General features: G+C 37.1%; 1 protein-coding gene across 1 annotated transcript in view; it reads left to right on the top strand.

Annotated features, from left to right (window-relative positions):
- GLTSCR1L (GLTSCR1-like) overlaps nucleotides 1-13,922 on the top strand; it is a 33,027-nt gene extending 19,105 nt beyond the window's left edge. Inside the window, exons 5-12 of the mRNA XM_009573815.1 lie at nucleotides 2,490-4,187; nucleotides 6,008-6,107; nucleotides 7,358-7,455; nucleotides 9,261-9,322; nucleotides 9,452-9,597; nucleotides 9,765-9,859; nucleotides 11,354-11,456; nucleotides 12,264-13,922. Of these exons, the coding sequence (XP_009572110.1) occupies nucleotides 2,490-4,187; nucleotides 6,008-6,107; nucleotides 7,358-7,455; nucleotides 9,261-9,322; nucleotides 9,452-9,597; nucleotides 9,765-9,859; nucleotides 11,354-11,456; nucleotides 12,264-13,066 (3,105 nt within the window). The 3' untranslated portion in view covers nucleotides 13,067-13,922. The remainder of the gene's footprint in view (nucleotides 1-2,489; nucleotides 4,188-6,007; nucleotides 6,108-7,357; nucleotides 7,456-9,260; nucleotides 9,323-9,451; nucleotides 9,598-9,764; nucleotides 9,860-11,353; nucleotides 11,457-12,263) is intronic.
- The last annotated feature ends 8,828 nt before the right edge of the window (nucleotides 13,923-22,750 follow it).

Raw genomic sequence — 22,750 nt, 5'->3', positions numbered from 1 at the left:
TTGCTCACCTAAGTGAAGAATGACTTGATTGCAAAGATTCTTATAGTGCATTGTGGAGGAACAAGGAGTATCTAAAATATAAATAAATAGATGGTTTCACAGTCCCTGCTTATAATGTAAGATACCTGAAAAGTTAAAAGCTTCTGAGCTTTTTGTCATTAAAATTTTTGTAGATACTGAAAGTTCTGGTTTTGTATGTAGTCAGAATTGCTACCATGAAGTGGTAGTGACAGTCTTGATGCCTGTCCCATGCCTTTCAGTGGCAGAGTTTACAAATTCAGTGTCAAGGGTTCAGTGCTTCAGCTGGTAAGCACGCTTAGCTGACACCTAACATAAACAAGATTAAGTTCCGGCTGCCTGAAGGACAAGCAAGCAGTGTCCACTCTTCCCCTCTCCGCCCCCTGCCCCGAGTTGAATGATTGCGTACCACCTCTGCTGATTCCAGGTTCGTTTCCTTGGGTGGTCGTCAGTCTCTGTTATAACCCTCATGAGAGGGTTTCTTAGCCATTGCCCTATTACCTGGGTCGTACTCAGTGACTGCTTCCACCTTCCTATTATAGCATAGTAGAACAGCTTCAGAGAGCAGAATATTCAGGGAGCCAGCGAGAATAAGGCTCTTGTTGGTAAGCAGATTCATGAAGTTGCAGAGGCACTAATTTCTTGTTGAAGTGAGTATGGTGTTCTGCGTGGTTGTTCTGAATCTGGGCAACAGTGATTCAGATGTTAACTTGGAAGGTCCCTGGTTCCAGTTTATGCACGTAAAATTGTTTCTGTATGTTAAACAGTCCTGGGAGCAGGGAATGAAACTTGGGATTCTTCATTCCAGTGGGAGGATTTCAAGTTACTAATCTTGATTGCATGTAATATTATTTATTATTGCTATTGCTGTTAGTAGTAGTGGTAATAGTTGTATAGTTAGTACTAACTGGAATAGCGTTAACTGGAGCCTCTAAGTTACATGTTCATGAAAGATTTCAGATTGGTCATTGTCACTGGAGACAAGTTACAGATGCAATAAAGAATTCTCCACAAGAACCTGACAGTTATGAGTCCTAATAACACCCTGGATAGTGACTCCTTTTTGCTTTGCCTGGTGGTAGCTAGGTACAGTTGAGAACCTGATTTGTAATTTTAGGTGTTCATGAGATGCAGTCATCAAGACATTTAAGTACTAGTTTAATTCCATCTGTTACCATTAAATGTAGAAAAGTTTACTCTAATTTTATAATTGTATTTTGAAAATATTTTACTGAATTTTAAGAACAATTTCTTAATATTTTAAAACATGACCGAAGTTTCATAGACTACACAAGCTGATTCAGAATCAGATTGGGGTAAAATTCTGAATAAATATGCTTGGGGAACTGAAGTTAGGGTGGCGTCATTATCGATATGATAATTATGGCTTGCAGCATCTTCACACCGTTTATATGAGGTGAAAACAAGTGTCTGTGACCTTCAAGGAGTGAAGGCTTGGGGTATGAAGGTGACTGATAATTTCACACCCACATTTTGCATTTGTCCTGACCTAAAAAGAAACTGGATGTTGTCTCTGAATAGTTGAGATACAATTTTGCAATTTAGAAAGATGTACTCTGTCTAACTTAAAACTATTGTAAGTATTATTATGCATTTAAATTTGTCATTCCACCTGTAGAAACCTGATACTTGTGTTGTTCAGAGTTTCTGACATAGTTTTGTTTTAGGAAAATTTATTGACAGTAGGCCAGAGTAAAGCAGGTTCTGATTTTCCTTATCACAGTACTTTTGGAATTAGATTTGAAGGATTTTTTCATTCGAGGTGCCACTTAATATTTGCTGTAGTTTCAATGTTTATAGTTCTCCGTAATATTTTTACTAGCATAAACCACAAAGTCTCTAGCATTGTTTCTTATTGCTTTGTTTCTAAAATTTTTCTAAACAAAGAATTAGTGTAATTCCTTAACCTTATGAAATGGTCACTAGTTTGCACTGTGTGACTATAGAAATATTGGTAGGAATTTGGAGATGAATCTCATTGATAGAGGAAGTCAGTGAAAGAGCAGCTTTCTCCTGCCTTTTCCCTGCTACTACTGTTGCTACTGAAACCTTGCCCCAAATTGAGTTACAGTGGAGGTCTTTTCACTCCTCCTTTCTTTTATCCTTTTGTCCATACAGTGCTCAGCTTGAGGAAGGGAAAATGGTACTTCAAGAGCATGTCACATCCTCTTGAAACAGTGCAGCTGCAGAGCTGAGTGCTGTGGAATTGGGACATTTGAGAAATGAAAGGAGAGTAGTGTCTCCAGCAGTCTGTTACAAGGGCATGAGTGGGATGTGACGCACGTGTTTATGCTGGCCCATTGTATGGGATGAATGTCACCTTATATACATACTATGTAAAGAATATAATTTTGTAAAGAAAGTCTGCTTGCATGAAAAAAAGCTTAATGGGGAAACAAGGTAGAGCTTGGAATTTCTGAAAATGATTTATTTCTCGTTTTGCATTTCAGAACACTGATCCTAAGTCGTCTGTAAAAGGTGTAAGCGGTCAGCTTGGAGAGGGGCCTAGTGATGGACTGCAGCTGTCCAGTAGCCTTCAGTTTCTTGAAGATGAACTTGTATCTTCTCCTTTACCTGATCTTACTGAGGATCAGCCTTTTGATATTCTTCAGAAGTCCTTGCAGGAGGCCAATATTACTGAACAGACTTTGGCAGAAGAGGCATATTTGGATGCCAGTGTAGGTTCTAGCCAACAGTTTGCACAAGCTCAGCTTCATCCTTCTTCATCAGCATCCTTTACTCAGGCTTCTAATGTTTCTAATTACTCAGGTCAGACGTTGCAACCTATAGGAGTTACTCAAGTGGTACAGCAACCTGTTGGAGCATCTTTTGCAAGCAATACAGTCGGTGTGCAACATGGCTTTATGCAACATGTCGGAATTAGTGTTCCCAGCCAGCATTTGTCTAATAGCAGCCAGATTAGTGGTTCTGGGCAGATACAGCTAATTGGTTCATTTAGTAATCAACCTTCCATGATGACCATTAATAACCTTGATGGATCTCAGATAATACTGAAAGGCAATGGTCAACAAACACCTGCGAACATGAGTAGTGGCCTCTTGGTTCATAGACAAACTCCAAATGGTAACTCACTATTTGGTAACTCAAATTCAAGTCCAGTAGCACAACCTGTAACTGTTCCATTTAACAGCACAAATTTTCAGACGTCATTGCCTGTCCATAATATCATCATTCAAAGGGGTTTGGCACCAAACTCTAACAAAGTTCCCATTAATATCCAACCAAAGCCTATCCAGATGGGTCAGCAGACTGCTTACAATGTGAATAACTTGGGAATACAGCAACATCACGTACAGCAAGGGATTCCGTTTGCTTCTGCAAACTCACCTCAGAGTTCAGTAGTTGGTCCTCATATGTCTGTTAATATTGTTAATCAACAAAATACAAGAAAATCAGTTGCACCTCAGACAGTTAGCAATGCTGGAGGTAGTATTGTTATCCATTCTCCTATGGGACAGCCTCATGCACCTCAAAACCAGTTTCTCATACCTACAAGTTTGTCTGTTAATTCTAATTCAGTTCATCATGTCCAGGCCATAAATGGACAACTTCTTCAGACTCAGCCTTCCCAGCTGGTTCCTAGCCAAGTGTCTGCTGAGCATGTAATGCTCAACAGGAACTCTACGAACATGCTAAGAGCCAACCAGTCATATTCAGGACAGATGCTGAATAATCAGAACACAGCTGTTCAGCTGGTTTCCGGCCAGACATTCACAGCTCCTGGAAACCAAGTTATAGTAAATCATGGAACTTCACAAATTGTTGGTGGACAGGTGCCACTGCAGCAGGCGTCACCAACGGTGTTGCATTTGTCACCCAGTCAAGCTAATGTTTCTCAAGGTAGATCAAGTTTTACTACAATGTCACCTGGGCAGTCTACAGTCTCAAATATGTCAGCTTCTAATCGATTTGCTGTTGCAAGTTCTTCTGGTTCAGTACATCCTAGCTTGGGACCATCAGTTCAGTCTATCGCATCAGGAGGAACCTTTACTGGAGATCAGCTCACGCAGAACAGAACTCAAGTTCCGGTCAGTGCATCGCATCGTCTTCCAGCATCCTCTTCCAAATCTATCAGCACCTTTAGTCACACGTCAGGAGTGACACAACAACAGTTTGCCTTTGGTCAGGTATGAAAGCTGCTTGAGAATGTAGCCAAAGAAATGCTTTTAAGCTATGCTAAAATCTGCTTAGCAAAGTATTAAAGTTGGTATTAATATAGAGAACATTAATTTTGCTACTTTGTATTGTTAAAAATACTGTGGAAACTGCTGAAAATTACTGTAACCCAGAGACATCATTTCACTCGATATTTTCTAAAGTCTGTCACTGAATGAATGAGTTTCTCACTTTTATTAATTCAGAAGATTTTGTTGGTGATTTATAGTAGTATTTTCAGAACTCTTAGCACTGATCTATTTCTGCTCCCATTTAAAGGAATGGACTTTGTAAGATTATATGACTGTGAGCTCTCCTGAAAATCTTACGGTAGAGCTAGATGTAAAGGCTCAGGTACTTCTTAGCACTTAACAAACAAGTCTTTTGACCTCACTAAAAACTATGCATGTGTTTTCAAGGTTTGACCTACTCAAATTAGAGATGAAAAGGTTTCTCTTTGTTATTTACCATACAAAATTAATCTGTTAAAAGTTAACCTTTTTGGCATTTTGCCCACTGTAGTTGTGTGTGTCTGGAGCAGTTAGAAGCTTTCAAATTTGAAGCAAAGACAAGGCAAGAAGTGTTTCTTAGAATCCTTAAGAGAAAATACTTCTAAAGCAGTTTGTAAAAGCATAACATCTAAAAAACATTTTCTCTAAGAAGAGGTCTACTTAGATAATAATTAAAAAAAAATTCTGAACTTACTTCTAAGGTGAGAACTGGTCTTTTTTTGTCCGGTTGATGCAGCTGCAGTATATATTCAACTCAAGCTTGTCTGTTTTCGTAGGTGAACTTGCAAACTCTGCCAATATTTAACTCGGTTGACTTGTCACACAAGTAGCAACAAGCTATTATTCTACTTCTGTCCTTTTTTTGCTTTTGTTTTTTTTTTCTTGGTCGTTATAAAATACTGGTGATAACTGTCTCAGAATGCATTTGTACTAATTATCTTAGATCTTTGTCTTTTCCCAAAGGTCTGATGGATTTTTTTAACCAAGACCAAAATGGGCAATGAAATATTGTGTCTTGGAAAATAATGTGTATTTGGAAAATAAGGGCAAACATGTTGTAGAACCACATTTTTAGTCTTTGCCAAAACTGCTAGCACAGGTTGTACCATTTTGTTTGCAGATGAGTAATTTGAGGCCTGCCTTTCTATCTCTTGGTGTGACAACATCTTCCTATTTGTAGGGTATGTGCTGGGTCAGTGAGTTTCAGCAGTAATAAAAGCATAGTATTTCTTATTGCTGTAAAAGATCCTTTTGTTTTTGTGCTGAAATTTTAGAGCTGAAAATGGGAACTACAGAGAACAAATTCTACTGTTTAGTAGAATCTTTTTCGTTTGATTTTACTTGCATTTTAAGTATTGTACTGTATCGTAAACCATGTATCATTTAGTTGCTAAAGACTGGACAGTTTGTTCCACTGTGTATTTTTTTTGTTGTGGAGACAGCTTATTTAGTTACCTTGCATTTTTGAGACTCTCAAAAGCTGAGCTTTCGAAGGGCCACTTGTAGTGGTAAATCATGGTTTTTCTAGAGTGTAGCTGGTGTGTATTTGTACTGCTAGTGTAATTTCTATTCCTCTCTGATTTACTTTGTAAAATTCTTGTACTTAGGAGGAATGGGGATGTCTGAAATTTCACCACTTACGAGTTTGAAATTGAACAAGGATGCATAGAACTGAACTTTAGGTGCCTTTTGTGCTTTTTTCCTCTGTTTGTTAAAGCTTTCAGTAAATATTTGACTGTGGGTTTGTTTTTTTTTTTTTTTTTTTAATGTATGTGGCACAGAAAAAAGCTATGAACCAGACATCACCAGTTTCTGCATCGAAGACACAGGATAATTTGAGACAGCCTCAGCTAACAAGTCTTCTGAGCAACACACTATCAGGTCAACTAAGGTCTTTTAAAAATAATTTTCTTAATTTTCTCCAGCAACAGAAATTGGTTCTTCTTCGATGTGTCAGACTTACATTGATGGCTCATGCTGATAGGGTCGTAAAGGTTATCAGAATTTTATTTTTAGAAGAACGCAAACTAAATTTTTCAGTGTTGAATGTGTACTTTTATTTTTCCCAACCATGGCATTTTGTAGAGTGAAAAGTTGAATCTCCACAATAAGCAATTATTTCTCCCCTGTATAAAATCCAAAATTGTACCTTCTTTCATTTTTCTAATTTTTTTTTCAGCTTAGGAAAATAAAAATAAGTCATTTTCAAAATATGGACATCTGCTAAAAATTCTATGAAACTTCTAGACCCTCTCTTGTGATGGCTGCTTCAGATACAGAGGAAAGAAAAATAGCGATTACAAGGTTATGTGCAGGCTGTCATCACTCAGTTCGTTTTTGAATGTGTCACTTTCAGTTAGAATAGTTAATGCATTGTTCATGGCAAAATACTGGGCTTTTCAAGCAGCACCATGCTACTAAAAGAACAAACCCAATATATTCAAAACCAGAAAAACGCAGTAACCTTCATGTTCTCTTTGTACATAAGTAACTCTTTTGAATAAGGTCCCATAATCTGCCTGCTTTTTTTTTTCCCTTGTGTACTGTTATGTGCAAGCTGTCCAGGCAATTCTCTACGATCAACACAGTATGGTTTTTTTGGGGGGAAGAAAAAAAATTCCTATTTGTGTTGGTTGTAATGTAGCATGGCTGGTAAGATGCTGTTTGAATTCCTGAGCACGGCAATTGGAGGAAGTTTGCCCATCTAGAAAATCTAGAAAAAAATTTGATGCCTGCTGTCTAAATACTTTCAGGAGCTCTGGAAGAATTCAGTTTATATTCTTGAAGGAGGGTTAGTATTGAAAAGCTTGATAAAATGTACTGTGTGGTTTTCAGTAAATTGTTGGGACACTATACTTACGGTACTTGAATTTCTTCTTAACATTGCAGTACTATGGTAGGAGATGATTTATATCTGAGGATTTTTGTAGTTTGCAGCACAAAATATCAGTCCTGTTTCATTTTTATGAGCCAGTTTCTCCACAGGGTAGTTGCGCTAATGCTTTTAAGTATATGAGATACGTATCTTTCTCCTAAAAGCTGAAAACTCAAAAGTAAAATGATCAGGATAGGTATATGACATTATTCTGTTCTTGCTTAGGATGACAGTCTTTTTAACATACTTTTTATAGGACAGGACTCTGGAGGAAAAGTCATACAGCAATCTCTAGGAACCGCACAGCCACAAGAAAAAGTAATAGGATCATCATCAGTTCAACAGAGTATGCAGGTAAAGAATACTTCTATTTATATCTTTCCCTTTCCCTTAAAATTTTAGTGGAGTTAAGGATGTTTCAACTCCATATTGATAATCTAGGGGTCCTTGGTTTTTTTTTTTAGAGTATATGAAGTCACTCAAGCTTGTCAAATTCCACCTTGATGTAATAAGCATTGAGTATTTTGCAAATTGATATTCTGAATGCTGTTTTGAGATGTAATTCAATAAGTGGGGTTTGACTGTACTGTTCCTTGAAGATAATTTCATATGACATAGCAATTCTTCATTGAGTTAGACATAAGTTAGACCTACTCTTATCATTACTTCTTACAAACTCAGCTATTCTCTAGCTGATTGGGAGGGGATGGTTTGTGAGAAGTAGCAGAAAAATTGCATCTGGTCTTTGTCTGTTTTATTCTTTACTGCACTGTCTTCTTTCCCCCCAGTGTCTTTTTTTTCTTTTTTTTTCTTTTTTTAACCACCAAAAGTTTTCCTATATATGGCAGCTATGTACAAAAATTTTTAACTACATCCAGGGTTTGGAGCTGGAAGGGGAGGACAGCTTTTTTGGAGTGGGAATACAAGAACGTCTGGAGGGAGGAGACAATTGTTACATTCATGGACTGAGTAGCTGAGGGCAAGGAGCGAGGGTTTGAAGTAGGCTTCAAAGTGTGAGCTTTGTTGTGGATGGAACTAAATTACACAGTAATGGAAGAAAACAAGGGGGGATCTGATTTAGAATTTTTGTTCCTTGCTGTAAATGTATGTGTCAATGTAGTACGACATGAATGTTTTTCCCTGTCTTACTGATGTACAAGTAGAGCTGAAGATACTCACAGTAGTGCTCAATTACGAGTTCAGCCTGGTTTTGTAATTGTTGGTCAGATGTTCATTTTCCTGTGGTGGTGAATACTTTCTATTCTAAAAAGCTAGAGGCTTTTTGGCCAGCGAGTACCATCACAGTGTGCCTGCTTCATGCTGCTCCTACTTTGCTAAGAAGGATGCTCTGTACCACATGCTTTTTTGTTCCTTCTAACCATGTTGTAGTTCAAAAGAGCTTTCATGCAATCTTTTTTTAAATCATAAGTAACTTCACTCTGTGACCAATTTCATTAGTAAGACTAGTTGACTAAAAAAACCCAACAACTTCGTATTAACCAAAGACTCTTTGATCCAGAATGGCTTCTTTGGGAGGATACTTGGATTGCAGTAATGCTTCTCATACAGTAGGAACATGAGCCTTTACCACCTCAGAGAGCGTCACATCTTAGGACAGTGTTCCCCTGAAGAACCTTGGCTTCATGAATGTCTAAGGAAAGGAGAAGATAATGTAGATCTATCTGATGGGTATATCTATAGCATTGACACTAAAACAGAAATCCTAGAACCACTCTCACTCCCCACCCAGCCACCATGGCTTTTGAGAATTTAAGTACGCAACCTTAGCCTGCTTTCCTGACAGATACTCTAACCAATCAAAATCAGGCAAGATGACATCACCTGAGAAATGCAGGGACAGTTCTTCGGAGCAGATTTCTTTGGAAAAGAACCAACCAACCATTTTCCTAGTGAAGCATGTGTATGCACTACAGTGGAATTTGTCTACAAACAGCATTTCAGGCCTTTGGTTTATGTAAGAGAAGTGACTTCCCTATTTCGTTGGTACAGTTCCCTTTGAAAATAGGAAATAGTTGAAAGTGTTTATGTGGTGGTTACACTTAGTATTGGTGATACACTTAATTGGCAGAAATAAATGCTGAAACTTAGGCTTTCCAAAGGAGGGGATATATTGTAATTTGTCTTTTATTTGAACTTAGGTGGATGGTCATTTAGTTGGACAGAAAAGGCCTGCTGCTAAACAGTTAACTAAAGGAGCTTTGTAAGTCATTTTTCTTTTGTAATTTTATTGCAGATATTTCCTCTAACCTTCATTTCTTTTTAGTTTTTGTCAATGTATAAACTTCTGTTATAGTATGTGTTAATTACATATCATTAATTTTCCTGGTAGTATTCTACAGCAGTTACAGAAGGATCAAGTGCATGCTGTGACACCAGATAAAAGTCGGTTCAGATCGTTAAATGATGCAGTTCAGAGACTCCTTTCATACCATGTGTGCCAAGGATCACTGCCAACAGAGGAAGACTTAAGAAAAGGTAAATTTCTTTTTAAAAATTGGCAATATGTTTGTAATCAGTGTATTGAGAGAGTTCTTTATGTAAGTTAAAGCAGTAAGAAAGGGAACATTTTTAAATTTGTGCAGGTTACTGAACCTTCTGGTTACTGAAGAACAGTATTTGAAAGTATACTCTTGTCTTTCTAGTGGACAGTGAATTTGAATCTGTAGCTACACAGCTTCTGAAGAGGACACAGGCTATGCTGAACAAATACAGATGTTTGCTTATAGAAGATGCAATGGTAAGGTGTATAACTCAGGTGCATTTTGTGTTTATAGGATGTGATTCAGTTTGTTAAAAAAAAAAAACATCTACAGGAAGGTAAGAACTAGCATTACAATTCATTTTGTTGATGCTATTTATCACCTTATGAAGGTGATAAATACATATATGAAGGTTTTAGAGGTATATGTATATAGTCGTCGTACTTGTTACTGCACCAGCAATCTCAGTGGCCAAGCTGCATTTTTAAGTATATGCACACATCTTAAAATCAGTGAAATGGGTTGAATTGTATTTCACATACCGCCTAAGGGTGCTGTTATGTATAAGTACCGTAGACATTTAAGACATGTGAACTTCTGCTCTCTGATTATACTTTGCTGTTGTGCTGAACAGGCTGTGGTAGTCAGGGAGGTGATTTCTGTGTATTTCTGTGGGTGATAGAGCCTGAAAGAATGTTGAAAAGCTCCATTCAGAGGCCTCCAGCCATATTATAATTGGAGCTAAATCATATTACAGTTTAGGAAATCATTACTTCTCCCTAGAAGCTAGGTGGAGCCTCACATTTTCATCAGAAATGCTTCTGATTTAAGTGCTTTCACAATCCCAGGCGTGAGGTAAAAAGAAAACTGACAAAGTTACTTTAAGAATGTATTTTACAAGGATCAGGAAATGTCACTGTGGCTTCGGACATGCTAGTTTTCAGGCCTGGAAAAGTTTCGAATTTGAGTATAATAGACATTTAAATCACTCTGCTTTAGAGACAGGAATACGTAATACAAGTGTTAGAACTAATATGGTTTTGGAATCTAGCAGTCCCATTAAAAAAGATACTAACCATCAAGTATTTGCAAGTAATTGCAGGTGCAAAGGTGGGGGATGGAGGTTAAAATCTGTTCTTTTAGCATCTGGTATGTCGTATGGTAAATCCCATTCAGTCATTTTGAAGAGGTTATTTCACATAGTGTTCAGGTTTGGAACTAGTTGCCTGTGTTATGACTTAGTAGCCAGTGAACTTCTGTGATGGATGGATCCACCTGGCTTGAAGGCATCGTCAGCAAAATGCAACTCAGCACCAACTAGTTAGAAGGATGGGAGAGAAGCGCAGGGAAGAAACAAGATGATAGGGTGGTCCCATTGCAAGATTTTTGCTGTTTTCTCTCTAAAAGAGAAAGATACTGTATGATGTAAAAAATTGTGGTGTACAGTGGTAAATGTACTCAGTCCTGAAAAGGTGCAATTCTTACAAGTGGAATAGTAATTCCTTGTTTTAAAATATTTAACAAATAAAATGTACCATAAAATGTGAATAATATTTTATGGTTGAGATTCAGTAGTGGTTGGGGTCACAGTCAAGATTGTTGAAGATGCTGTGGCATTGTGAACATTCTCCACAAATACCTAATGAAAGACATTCTTTTTCTGTGAAGAGTAACTAAGCTATAAATGTTTTGATTTGGTACCAACTTATGAGTTACTACAGAGATGGTTGGTTTTTTTCCTTTTCCTGCAGCGGATAAATCCCTCTGCAGAAATGGTTATGATTGATAGGATGTTTAACCAGGAAGAAAGGGCATCTCTGACCCGGGATAAGCGTCTTGCACTAGTGGATCCTGGTAAGTAATGGTTAACTTCTGAATCTTACAAAAGCAGCGTAAGTACGGAGTGTTTAAAAATAGTTGTGGCCACAGTGAGGCACTGATTGCTAGGGATTCCAGTAATCGAAATACTGAATAAGTAGTTGCAAGTTAAATTTTAATAATTCCCACATTCAACAATCTAGACACACTGTAAGGTTCAAGGCAGTTATTTGGGGAAAAAATATATTTGGCCTGTTGGGCAGAGAAATATTTCTGAGTTTCTTTTGACAATAGTCATGACTTCTGCATCGTCTCAATTCTAGTAGGGAAGAATCTGTGAGTTTGCTGGCAGTCAGAAAGAACACCGCTGTATGAAGCATGAATACTCTTGTTCATCTTAATTAAGTGTTGCTTTTGGAATGTTATGGCCACTTAAATGGCAGCATTTTTAACCAGACTGCTGTTGAACGTGGCAATTAGAAACACATTATTTGTGTAAGGTAACAGTTACTGTTTGTTTAAATGTTCTGCATATTCTGCCTATTTTAAAAGATACTCAGAGGATGTATTGAAGAAGGTATTAGTCTTCTAGATACCATATTTGCATATTTAGAATGCTAGGAAGTGCCTGTAGTCTGGTTTTACAGTGCACATACATGCATAGTATGCTGATTAATTTGGTGATAATCACTGGACGCAGCAGAACACTTAAGCATATGTATGTCTCTTAAAGACATGAATCTGTGCCTGTTACTTGAGTTTTAATACTCAGAAACTGCGTTGGAGTGTCTGTTATTTTGGTGTATAGATAATTTAAGTAAAATGTTGTTACTTAATTTTCAGATGGTTATCAGGCCGATTTTTGTTGTTCTGCCAAACAATTTGATAAAACACCTGAAGAAGCACAGTCCAGCAAAAGTGACCATCAGTCTAGCAAAACATTACCTTCTCGAAGTCAGACTACCAAAACCCAAGCTAGAGACCGACCAAAATCCAGCTCAGCAGAGTCCACAAATCACAGTAAACTTCCTCTAGTGCCTAACAACATTCTGACACCACAAGAAGAAATAGCTTCTACTAAAAAATCGGAGAGCCTCACTAAAGCTTTAAAGTTTGAAAAAGCTAATTGTTCTTCTGAGAGCCAATATGTGGCCGTTTCTGAAGAAAAGATGGCTGGGAAAGATCTTGCCAAGTCCACTGAGAATTCTTCGAGTTCTGAAGACTTGTCAAAAACTGTGTCAAGAAGCGGTCATGGAACACACAATAAAATATCAAGAAACACAGTTCAATCTTTCTCAAAGATAACGTGTAATAATTCCCTCCAAGACAAAACTCTGAGGAGTTCTCCAAAGAATGAGGTTTTACATCCTGATAACAGGAAAGGCTCTGGTGAACCCCAGCAAGACTTACTGCTCAGTAAGAGTTTAGAAACTACATTTAAAAACATCTTGGAACTTAAAAAAGCTGGGAGACAGCCACAAAACGAGGCAACAAGTAGCAGCTCAGTTGAATTAGAATTTCCTAACTTTTCACCTATTACTTCACAGGAAAACTGCCTGGAAAAATTTATTCCAGACCACAGTGAAGGTGTTGTAGAAACTGACTCTATTTTAGAAGCAGCTGTAAATAGTATCTTAGAGTGTTAATAGTTACAGTACCATGGACAAGTTATGTTTCTCTTAGCAGAAGCAAATGTGAATGACACCACAAGTACAGCCTGACATGCATTTAAGGTTAACCTTTCTAAACTAGATTCTGTTCTGTGTTTGAGAGCAATACTCATTGTGGTTACAGTGAGATATCCAAGTAAAGTTAATCCTTGTTAGAATGCAGTCTGTTAGGGCCTTACTATTTCAAGTATTATTATGATAGTGCTTTTGATAATTGTGCAGTACTGCAACATAACAAGGTTGCAGGTTGTTAGGCCCTATGTAATACGGTAATATACTGACAATCACAGTCATTTGAAAGGATATATTTATTAAGAAAATGTTTTTAAAGAATGATGGAAGCAACAATTCTCCCCTACCCTTCTCTTCCACAAATCATCAAATTTTTAGTTTTTCTGGAAAACCCACTGTACCTCTATTCAGAAGTGATTATTTGCTTTGTTAATGAATCTGTGTTCTAGGATTCTTAAGTTGGAAGGGTATCATCAGTGTGTTTACAAGGCTTCATAATTTAAACTTAAAAGTGCTTTTCTATTGCTTTCTGAGCAGAAACTAGTATTTGATGATATATTTGTAGTGGGTAACTTTAGTCTGTGGGATGATATTATATGATCTTAGTCACAGTGGCATGATATGAAGTAATAAATGCTTGACTAAGGAGGGTAGAATGGAAGCCAGTAAATGGCAAAGTGTACAGGATGAGGCCATGATAGAGCCATGAATTTATATATATAATACATATATATGTTAACTCTTGAGGAAAAGATTTTGCATTTTATAATTGGATGTAGTCAGCCTTGAGTCTTTCTGAAGTGGTATAAATGTTTTTTTTGTTGTTTCTTTTTTTAGACCAAGTGTCAAAAGCACTTTTATTTGAAAACTGTTGTGATATTTGTAGCTTATATTTTAAGAGGACATTAGCCTTACTCTGATTAAATTTAAAGGCCAGTGTTTATTTTTGATTTTTTTGCTTTTTGCTGTCAGAGAATGTTAAATCATCCACCGTAGCAGTCATAATTACCAAGATATGTACAGACCAAAGTTGATCAGCAATCCCTTGTTTAAACATATCGAAAAGTGTGTAATTATTAATTCATATTGTAAAGCCAAGTGAAACCATTGCATGGTTTGTATTTGGCTTGCTGTCATGTTGTTAAGATAGAATCTTATTATTTTATTTATTTATTTTAATCTGTGACACCTTTTTTTTTTTTGCTGCCCATGCTGCTTTTTCCTAGTTTACTTTGGTCATGAGTGCTTTTGTGCACATAAGTACGCTGACATTCGTCACGTGCGTGTAGTACATATGTCTGCTCAGGAGGATATAGCTTTTGTGATTTCTAAGGTATGCTCACGTTCTCCCCCAGACCTTCTCCACAATTTCTTAGAAAAATTACCAGCCATTTTCCAGACTTGCTGATTACAATTTTCGTAATAGAGAGGCTCATTGTGATAAGCTGTGGTTGTCAGTCAGATTGCCAGGAAAGAAAACAGGAGGTTTTACTGTCATGTAATTCAGTTCATCTGAATAGCGCAAAAGAAAGCAGAATTAGATCCTTGTGACAGTAGAAGATTACAGTGCAACTCAGTGTTGAGCTACAGTCCACTGTCTGACCACTAAAGGAAACCAAATCTAGAAAGCAATGTGAGAAAGATGAACTTAATTAAAATTCATCTGCCCTTCAACGTGAATGGAAATATTGGTTTTGTATGTTACTAATTGCCATTTAAAAAAATTGTGCCAATTTTAAAGTACATGTTTGTAAAAACCCAACATTCCCAAGTGTTGTATAAAATACTCAAGGTAATAATAAATATTGCCAGTTTTAAATTTTTAGTTAGGTGTCCATAGAATAGACTCTCAGGCGGTTAGTTGTTTTCTTATTGGCAAAACTGACAATATAGTCTTCACCTATTGCCTTTTTAGATTTAATAATATGCTCATGGCTGTGTATCCTGATGCATATTTTATTTTATCATTTTGGAAATTTAATCGTTCTAAACTATCTAGGAAGGAAAACAGTAAGTTACACAGCTGTATGTTAACTTGTTAAATTTTTCTTTTATGGGGGGAAAAAGGTAAAGTTGCACGTTCATTGATCCACTTGCTTTTTGTACCACCTCAAAATGGGTATGGGGTTTCCAGCCTCTCTACAGCAAATACATAATGAGGGATCAGGCTATGTGTCTTCTAGTGGATCTCATTTGGGAATGGGGGACAATGGCATATAAAAAATGACAAATTACAAAAAGTAATCATGGTTGATTTGGTCAGACACATTTCTCTGAACTACTTATGAGAGGAACCCATTGAACAAGCCTAGCAAGATTAATCTTAGATTGTTAATATTCTGTTGTTCACTCCTTTGAATTCAGTTCTAAAGGAATTCTGGTACGTGGTGAAGCAGTAAATGAAAGAATCGTATTTTTGTTGTGCTTAAAAAAAAGTATGAATTTATTAATCATATGGGCTCAAGTCCAGCAAAGTATTGTGAATGTGCATGACTTGAAACATGTTTTCATTATTTTGCTGGATCAGCATTGTGATTTCAATGTTATTTAATACTGCCTAATATTAAAACAAATTTTAAACTGGCAATTAAGAAAACTATGTTTGTTTTGAAGATTTTAGTATAATTTATCTGTTAGATTAGGGAGGCCTTACAGACTGACTTCACTTAAAGAGGATGTGTCACTTATTGTCAGTGTGGTATGGACTTTATTTGCTTAAATACCTTCATTTGTAAAGTATGTCTCACTTGAAATTGCTTTGTATACATTTTGTAAAAATATTTATAAAATGTTTTGTAAAAAAAAAGTATAACAAATTGCAGTTTATTTTGTTATGTTGGATAAATACTGTTAAAAGACACAAGTCAGTAAATATATTGTTAATCCATGGATAGGAAATGTTTAGTTGGAGATTACAAATTGAAACAACCATTGCAATACAGCCAAAGATTTGGGAAAAAATGTCTATCTGTGATTGTCTTGATTTAACCAAGTTGAATATTTACATTTCCGAAAGAGGATTTGTTCTCAGTTTTAAGTAATATGGTTGCAAAATATTCTTACTCCTGTGCTTTTTATAATGCAGCCCTGTTATAAAATACTTCATAGGCCAACTTTCCATACTCTTTATGAATCTTTCTGAACATACGCTATTAAGACTTGGCTCATGTGGCATTTTAACTACATATAGTAATGTCGATCTCCAGATAACAAGATTGCCAACGGTCCTGCTCTGTTGTCATTAGAAATCTTGCCATGGTGAGGTTGCTGAGACACGCTCTCCTTCTCCAGCATGTTTTCACAAGATAGAGGCATCATCTTCCTGATAACGTCGGGGAGATAGAGCAAAAGAGAGGATTTTGTTACTCAGCTGGCCATCATGCTGCAGGTTTCTGAGTTGTGCCAATTGTATTTGGTTATAGATACCTGTGTTTGCAGGATTTCCCATTCCTTCTTTTTGGCTGTGAGAAGATATTACAAGTGCTGGTGATGTAATGCTTCTTCCTACTTCTAGAGGGGTGATGAACCTTTTCTTACTGTGATTGAATTTTTCAGGAATTATGCTGAGATTCTGATCTAGTAAAGCTCTTATGCTTGGAACTTCAACACTTTATTTTTGGAGGCTATGAAAACAAAGGATTGGTGAAGTACACTGCCTCTCAACTTGGAGTAGGGCCTGCAGTGTTGAAAGGTAGAAATCTTTATGGTTAGTATTCATTATTTTGTCAATGAGACAAAATAAACATGCATTTCGAATGCTTCTCACGTGTATTCAGGCAGTAACTACATGAATAAAATCAGTTATATACTATTTTAATCTCTGTTTGGGTTAGGATGGCTAAGCATCTTGGAATTCTTTTTATTGTATCCCTGGAGAATTACCAGGCAAACTTTCTGGGTTGGGAAACATTTGATGTACAGTTTACCATGCAGCTGTCTTCACTTCAGAATATCTCTTCGTTGCAAGAACATGGTGTATTTTTTTTAATTGCCTTTCAATAGCATTTTTATGGTGGGTTTGTTACATTTATTCCAATATTCAGGGCAGAATTTCTGAAGGTTTGGGCATGCATGGTAATGCATAGCTTATTTAAGAAAGTCTCAACACCTTTCATTTTGAGGATCCGTAGGAAGAAAAGAAAAAAGCCAGAATAAGCTTGCCACAAGGAAAGGTGTGTAAGTAATTTTAAACCTTAGAGAAATTCCTCTCTTCTTCAGGAAGTGTTTTCTTTATAAGCCTTGAATTTTTCCTTTGGAATTGTACGCACTTTTTCTTGGAGTTTTCACAATGATGTGTTTGTCAGACAGCTTCAAGAAATGCAAGAAACTGTCTTCATGACTTGGGGGTCACCTCTTACTTTGGTTAAAGAAAGTTGTTGCAGAAAATAAGCAAGTTCTGCTGAAGATGAACAGCAGCAGCTCTGGTGCACAGATACAATACACTGTACACAGATTTCAGATTGCAGTAGTGGTGGGCATACTGAATTATTTGTTTATAATTTATGGATCGGAATTTGTCTTTCTGTGCTACTAGTCCTGCAACTAGTCATTGTATTGGAAGTTGAAAAAAATGTATCCATAATAACTAGTTGCAATAGGTAAACACCCAGCAAACTCGAGCAAGCTTGCTGTACTAGGGAAGAAAAAGATAAAAGGACACAAAGTGTCCAGCTGAACCAATATTTTTGGTATAAAAGCAAAAACCTCTAAAGTTGCCCTGTTGTGTGCCAAGGATAAAACCCTGCTTTATTTTTTTTTCTAGGCTTGATATCATACAGTTTTGTGGGGAAAATTGTTTTACAAATGGAGGAAGAAGCTAAATCAGAATTTAAGGCTCTTCCGTAGTATACTCTTCACTTGGCCTCATACGCTAGCTTTTGTTTAGGTGGGTGGCATTGTTTCTGCAGATAGCCTTCTGGAATGTAGTGCTGTCTTCATTGCTGCTTTTGCGCTGCAGGATTTTTTAGAGGAATTTCTCCTCCCCCCCGCCCCCCCCCCCCTTTTTTTTTTTTTCTCTTCCCTTTCTTGAAAAGGAAATCATAGAATCATTTAGGTTGGAAAAGACCCTAAAGATCATCGAGTCCAACCGTTAACCTAACACTAACAAGTCAAATGAGGTGTTCTCATTTGAGGTAAATTGTTGCAACTATGTTAATGAAATGACGGCAATTTTAGAATTCAGTGCTTTGAAGGGGAAGCAAGGTTAGTTAGTCCATGCTGATACATTCTAGACAGCTTTTAATGTTTCAGTTAGCTTTTATGTCTACATAGCTTTTCATTCCACAGTGTAGTCATACCAGAGGCCAAATTTTCAAAATGATCCTGAACTCTTGGCTATACAAGTTAATTACTGTCACATGTTTATTAAAACTTGTGAAGATAGTGATGTTTCATTCTAATTAATTTACCAAAACAGGCTTGTCCTAATAGAGCTCCGCTGTCTCTGCACACCACTGAGGTGGAAGTAACGTAGACCTAACTCTGACATTCCTTTCTAGACACCTGGCACGTAGGGCCTGATCCACAGTCCGTTGAATCGGTGGAAAGATGATTTTTTAGTTAAGGATTATGGTGGTAATACTTCTCTTTAAAAAAAAAAATATTAAAAAAGCATGGCATTTAATTGATATAATATCCTTGGGTGGAAGGTGAAGGCGCAAGGCCTCTCATTCTACAGCGATGACCATCTCGGCACTGAGGTAGGTAGCATTATATAATTAATGGTGTTACTTGGGGTGGTGATTGAATAAAATGTTTTCATCTAAGCAGGCTGCTAATTTTTTCTTCCAAACATTATACACTTTTAATGATTACTGCACAGTTCTGAAAATACGAAGCTTTACTCTCTCCTGTGAACTTTGACTCCAAATGTTCATACCAAGATGTGAAACCATGCGCAAGTCGTGGTGAGAAATCATGGCAAATAGTTAACGTCAGGTAAGCGGTACAGTGGCTGGAATTATAAAAGTGAGCTAAAATAGTTGACATTTATATGAGGCTAAAATCCTGTCTGGATTATTGTGATTAAAACTAAAGTTCAGCAGCTGAAATTAAATTCAGAAATTACAAATTGTGAAGTTTAATTGGAGAAGTACAAGGTTGAAATCATTAAAATAATGCATGTCATTCCTGAGCTGCGTCTCAGCAATTGGATTCTCATCGACTTCAAGCTCTGGGAATTACTTAAGAGATACTCAAAACTGACAGCTTTTTTAAATTATCAGATGGCACATAAGACACTGGAAAAAGGTACTTGTTTTTTAAACTTTTCATATAACTTCTAAAGCTGTAATCACAAATTTATGCTATTATTCTTGTGAGTGAATTCCATTTGGTGATGAGTCGGGCAGCTAACAGGCTTCAGGAGAGCTGCATGCAGCACGTACTTGTTTGCATACAGAAAAACTCAGTTAAAGAAAATTTGGCCTGATTTGGCTTCAGTGATTATTGTTGGAAGTCAAGGGGCTAATATTATGAATATGGGTATTTAGATGCTTTTCTTACATTGCAGCATTCAGCCACTGGGCCAGCACTGACAAAATATGTATATAAATGTCCATTTTGTTCTCTCTAGAGTGCTTTAAGTGATGTAAACAAGAATATTTCTGCACTACTAGTGAATTTGAATAACTTTTAAATTCAGTTTGAAGCTGATTTCATCTCAGATTAGAACTTCTCCTTCCAAAGTCTCATTCTGAAGTGCAATAATACACTGAAACTACATTTCAGTTATCTAATAGATGTTTTAGGCTCTTTTTCTTTTTTAGCCATAGTTTGGTTGATATGTGTGTGGTGCGTCTCCTTTAAGTGAGCAGCAGCAGAGAGTGACACTTGGAAACCTGTCGTTCATTTCACAGCCTGATATTGCTAGGTGCACCTGAGGCTGATAAATGGCAAGCAGAATAAAAATGCATATGGTTAATACTACTGAGGTTGAACAATTCAATTTCACCTTGCTTTCAAGGTAAAATTAATCAGGGAATAGGAGATTTGGAAGGTCCCTATTAACAGGGGCCAGTAACAGACCAGTCTGCTGTGCCTGTGGAGGGTGGAAACCGAGTGCTCAGGAACGGGGACTTGGAAACCTTTGGGTACGGAGAAGGGAATTTGAAGGAGACAAGGCCCCAGGGTTTGGAAGAGATGAGCAGGAAGGTAGGTAGGTGTGTGGGGGGGATGGATTTTGTGGGGACCTTTGAGATCTGAATGACTAAACTTGATTTTAAACACAGGATGTATTGTACACACAGGAAGTTGTATGGGATTGTATCCATTTCTGTATTAGATCACATAATTAACATTTTAAAAAATTATTAAACATACTATCTTTTTTCCCCTTGCACCTCTGAAAATATCTGGATGATACTGGGTGAAGAAGGAATTTAACAACATAGTGAATATTCTACTTGGATGTAGATTTGTATGTCTTACTGTTGCAAGCATGGGCTCAACACATAGTTGGAAAGCTGGTTGTGAAAGAACATAGCTAATACGCAACCTCTGGTTTTAAATTGAGCAAGAACATTACTAAAAATTATGAGTGAACTGCAAAATATTGTGGAATTGGGGAAGTGTTGTCATGATACTGAATGAGCATCATTGGCAACATATTCTTACCAAGAGGTAAGGAAGGTGTGGAAGCTATTTGCTACTATGCTGTTTTTTTCTGAGGTTAAATTTTCTCCACTGATAGAAAAGAGTAGATTTTGAGGTTTTAGTGAAAACATATACAACCTCATGACACCTGTAATAATTAGTATTCAATTTATGGGAATGCCTTATGTTACTCTTGCCTATTAAGGAGGGCAATTTTAATTCTGTGACAACCAGTCTGAGAGTTAAAACTTACTTCCCAAGGACTTGAAGACCTGCTTTTTTTAAAGTTGAATTATACCACATTTGATTTGTCAAAGCCAAAAGAGAGGTCCCACCCTGCTTTGATTTTTTGTTGCTGTTTTATCCTTTGGCAATCAAATTTGAAGCCCCTAAGTAAATAAGAATTTTCAGATACTTCTAGCCTTAAGTCACTGAGACTTGTTTCTGCAGCAGTGTTCTGTCAGAGACTGCTTGGTTTATTTCAGAGCCGTTGTTATCAAGCAGGATCCTACAAATAATCGTAACTGGTTATCTGTACTCCCAAGTGCAATATAATAACTTTTGGGGGAATTTAGTTTTATGTCTTTAATTTGTAAACTTTCTAGCTAAGAGACCCCCTTTGCTATTTGCATTCAGCTATGTTTAGCATCTACCCCAAGCACAGTGAAGGTATTTTCTTTCTTACCTGGCTAGCTTGGTAGAAATAAATACTAATCTAGATAGCAGGGCAAGATCATTGGTGACAGGGAAAACTAGAAATTCGATTTTTTTTTTTTTTTTTTTAATTTGCCATGCTCTTTCAGACCCGAAGGTGCTAATAGCAGTTTTGTGGCTACAACTCTGATACCAGGGTCCAGGCATGGAAAGAATGCGAGACTGAAGGTTGGAGTTAACCCTGCCCATGAATGGTGAGACCAGGTTAAAGGAGCCTCAGAACATTATAGCAAATATAGTTCTGTTTGTCTGTAGTGCAATCCAAAGACAATATTTGACCTGAAATCCAGCTTTGTTGTGTGTATGGAGAGGAAGCGGAGAAGGAGCAGACGTAAATTGTTAAAGGTCTATTGTTTTTAGAACAGCCAAAAAATGAGGATTTTTGCTTGCTTCTTGCTTCCCGTCCTTTACTTAACAAGGCTGCAGGAGCTTTGGCATTGGTGAGTTGACTTCTATAAAAGGCTTAAAAAAAGAAAAGGTAGGGTGAAAAGCAGAATACTGAGTTGTGTGTGTGTCCATTCCAGGGCTAGTTCAGTAACATCAGGTTCTGTGCAAATAAACAGTAGGTTTCAATTGTCTGCTGCTAATTATCACCCAAATTTGATTTGCACGCTCTTCAAAGGGACTCATATCTTTCCATTTAGTTATTTGTTTCAGTGTGATGAATCTTTAATTCAAACCAAACGTGGGTCAGTTTCCAACTGGAAAAAAAGAAGCGAGGAATGTGTTTATCCGCGGTCATATCAGTGTCTCTCTTTAGTTTTATATATGTGGTGATTCATGGCCTCAGTGGGGAGGTGAATTTGTGTCAATCCGTGAATTGGCTTTGCCTGTTTGGCAAGTTTGTAAAGGGTTTGGTCAGTTGTAGAAGGGCTTAAATAATTGTGCCTAATGGGATGGTTCTGGTGGGCTTTAAGTAACGAGAGGAAGTCTTAAAGTTACACAGATCTCATTCTGAGTACATTTTTTCCCCCAGATATTATTTTCCCTTATGCAACATCAGGTCGGTTGGTCTTTTGGTTGTACATTTTTTCTACTCCAGTAATTTTCTTTTTAATTTTTATAGGCAGGGTATTTGTTCCTCTCTCTGTAGTGATGCAGCCTAAAGTCTCTGAGGGCATTGAAATAATGGTTGCATATCTTTCCTCCACCAAAACCATCAACTACAAAATGTAGGCCTATAACGAGAAATTAAGGCAATTTTAGAAACATCTGATGCAGTGATTGATTAAGTAGATGTTGAGCACTACCTTCGAAATCTTGCAGTGCTGTGTCATCTGGACATTGTCCTGGGCAACCGGCTCTAGATGATCCTGCTTGAGCAGGGGCGTTGGACAAGAT

This window comes from Fulmarus glacialis, unplaced genomic scaffold (genome assembly GCF_000690835.1).
Source record: "Fulmarus glacialis isolate BGI_N327 unplaced genomic scaffold, ASM69083v1 scaffold12803, whole genome shotgun sequence".
NCBI classification, from domain to species: domain Eukaryota; kingdom Metazoa; phylum Chordata; class Aves; order Procellariiformes; family Procellariidae; genus Fulmarus; species Fulmarus glacialis.
This window is presented reverse-complemented; position numbering and strand designations above follow the sequence as displayed.